Here is a 2,134-nt window from a genome sequence, read left to right as displayed (position 1 = left end):
TCGTAATAGGGAAAACTAGGACTCGAATAATATAGCTCCGCCTGAGCCTGTTTGGGACACGAGAATGGATGAGGTCCACAATGCAGCGCAGCCCCAGGCAGCTGTAGACCCAAACATCTAGGCCCAGTTGGATCTGTTAACGCGATTGTTAAAGGACTTGACAGCTCCCAAGTTAACGGTTATTGAAATGGAAAGGCAGAGAGGTTCTCCATTTTCACAACGTATTAACCAGCTGCCCATACCAGTCAAATTCAAGATGCCAACATGAAAGATGTACACTGGGTGGGAAGACCCAGTGTCCCATGTTCATAACTTTGAACTACAAACTGATCTCCAAGGAGTTTGGGATGATGCTAGGTGCAAGATCTTCCTGGCCACCCTATCAGAAACTTCCCAGTAGTGGTTCTTCAAGCTGCAGCCAGGGTCGATTACATCATGGGATGGATTTGTATGCATATTCTATTCCCAATTTTCTTCGGCAATGCCCCTTCCAACCGAGTCGAATGACCTGGTGGACATAAAACAAAGAGACAATGAACCTTTAAAGGACTACATTCGATGTTTTATGCAAGAGGCCACCAAGGTGAAATCCTTAAGCGATAATGGCAAATTTATAGCCATCAACTCAGGAATCAAAATAAAAAGTCCATTTTGGAGCAGCTTTAAGAGGAAGTTTGCATGTACCACCCAGGAATTCCTTGATTGGGAAGAAGAATTTATTAAGCTTGAGGAAGCTGAGCGGAAGGTGGATAACCCTAGCCAAGCAGCTACTGGACAGGGGAAGACAGAAGTTGGAAACACCACTAACATAACTGGAGAAAGCAAAAATGGGGCCAAAAATGGCAAATGTGGCTGGAAGGCAAACGTGGCTGAAAGTAGTAATAATCATAATGACAGCAAGAAGCCTAAAACTACCGAGCAGCCCAAACCACGAGAATATGTTCCTAAGTTTACTACTTACTCCATCCTGATGGAGTCCCCAACAGATGTTTTCAAAGCTACCCAGACGGTCGTACCATGCAGAAGACCTCCACCGATGAGGAAGGATGTTAACAGACGGGATATGACTAAATTATGTTGGTTTCACAATGACTACAGTCATGAAACCAATGAATGTAACCACCTGAAGGAAGAGATAGAAATCCTCATTCGACAGAATAATGCTCATCTGAAGAGGTATGTACGGCCGATTGCCGACCAACATCCTCATCAAAAATCCCCGCAATAGTATCAAGGTAACCAACCTCTCTTACCACCACCAGTTGTTGTTCAGCTAGATATGATCTGTGGAGAACCACATTTGGTCGGTAATACCAGCAAGTCACGAGAAAAATATGCTCTTTCCCTTAGATATGAGAAGGACGATGACGTACTAGTTATCCAGGAGCATACTCCCAAACAGCCTCACTATGAATGTGAGCCCATCATATTCAACGCAGAAGACACGGGTCATGTGCATCATCCACATAATGATCCTTTGGTTGTGGAAGTCCAGATTGCCAACATGATTGTGGCCCGGAAAATGATCGACCTTAGGTCATCCACCAACATCCTGTTCAAGAATACCCTGGAGCGAATGAATTTCAACATCAAAGATTTGGAGCCATGTGAACAGTTGTTGTACGGGTTCACAGGAAGCAGCATAGCCATAGTAGGAAGCATAAGGCTGCCTCTAATGGTGGGGGCGGCACCTAAGGGCAACACTGTCATGGATTTGTTCGTTGTAATTGACATTCCTTCTCCATATAATGCCATGATAGGCCGACCAGCCCTATATGATCTCTGAACAGTAACTTCAATATTTTATTTGCTCATCAAGTTTCCAACTAGCAGGTATCGGATGTCTCAAGGGGAATCAATTGGTGGCTAGGGAGTGCTATAACTCTTCAGTGAAAAAAACAGGAAAAGCAGTCTCCACTGCGCAGCCTGCAGGTACCAATAACCAGAAATAGGATGCAGCCCAAAATGGGGGGGAGGACATAGACCCCCATTTTGGGGATATTGATATAGGAGTAGGCCCAGACGAAGATTTAGAAGAAGTCCCACTTGACCTAGAGTACCCGACAAAGGTTGTCAAGCTGGGGAAAGGGTTTTCCGGGGACAAGATTCACTTTGATCCATTCCCTTCATAACA

General features: G+C 44.8%; 1 protein-coding gene across 1 annotated transcript; it reads left to right on the top strand.

Annotated features, from left to right (window-relative positions):
- Positions 1–481: 481 nt before the first annotated feature.
- On the top strand, positions 482–1,786 carry LOC133815183 (uncharacterized). The gene is made up of 2 exons (XM_062248050.1): positions 482–1,176; positions 1,318–1,786. The coding sequence occupies exons 1-2, from the start codon at positions 482–484 to the stop codon at positions 1,784–1,786; spliced, it is 1,164 nt and encodes a 387-aa protein (XP_062104034.1).
- Positions 1,787–2,134: the final 348 nt, after the last annotated feature.

The sequence above is a fragment of the Humulus lupulus genome, chromosome 2, assembly GCF_963169125.1.
Source record: "Humulus lupulus chromosome 2, drHumLupu1.1, whole genome shotgun sequence".
Taxonomy (NCBI): Eukaryota; Viridiplantae; Streptophyta; class Magnoliopsida; order Rosales; family Cannabaceae; genus Humulus; species Humulus lupulus.
Note: the sequence above shows the minus strand (reverse complement) of the source record. Positions and strands in the feature narration are given on the sequence as shown.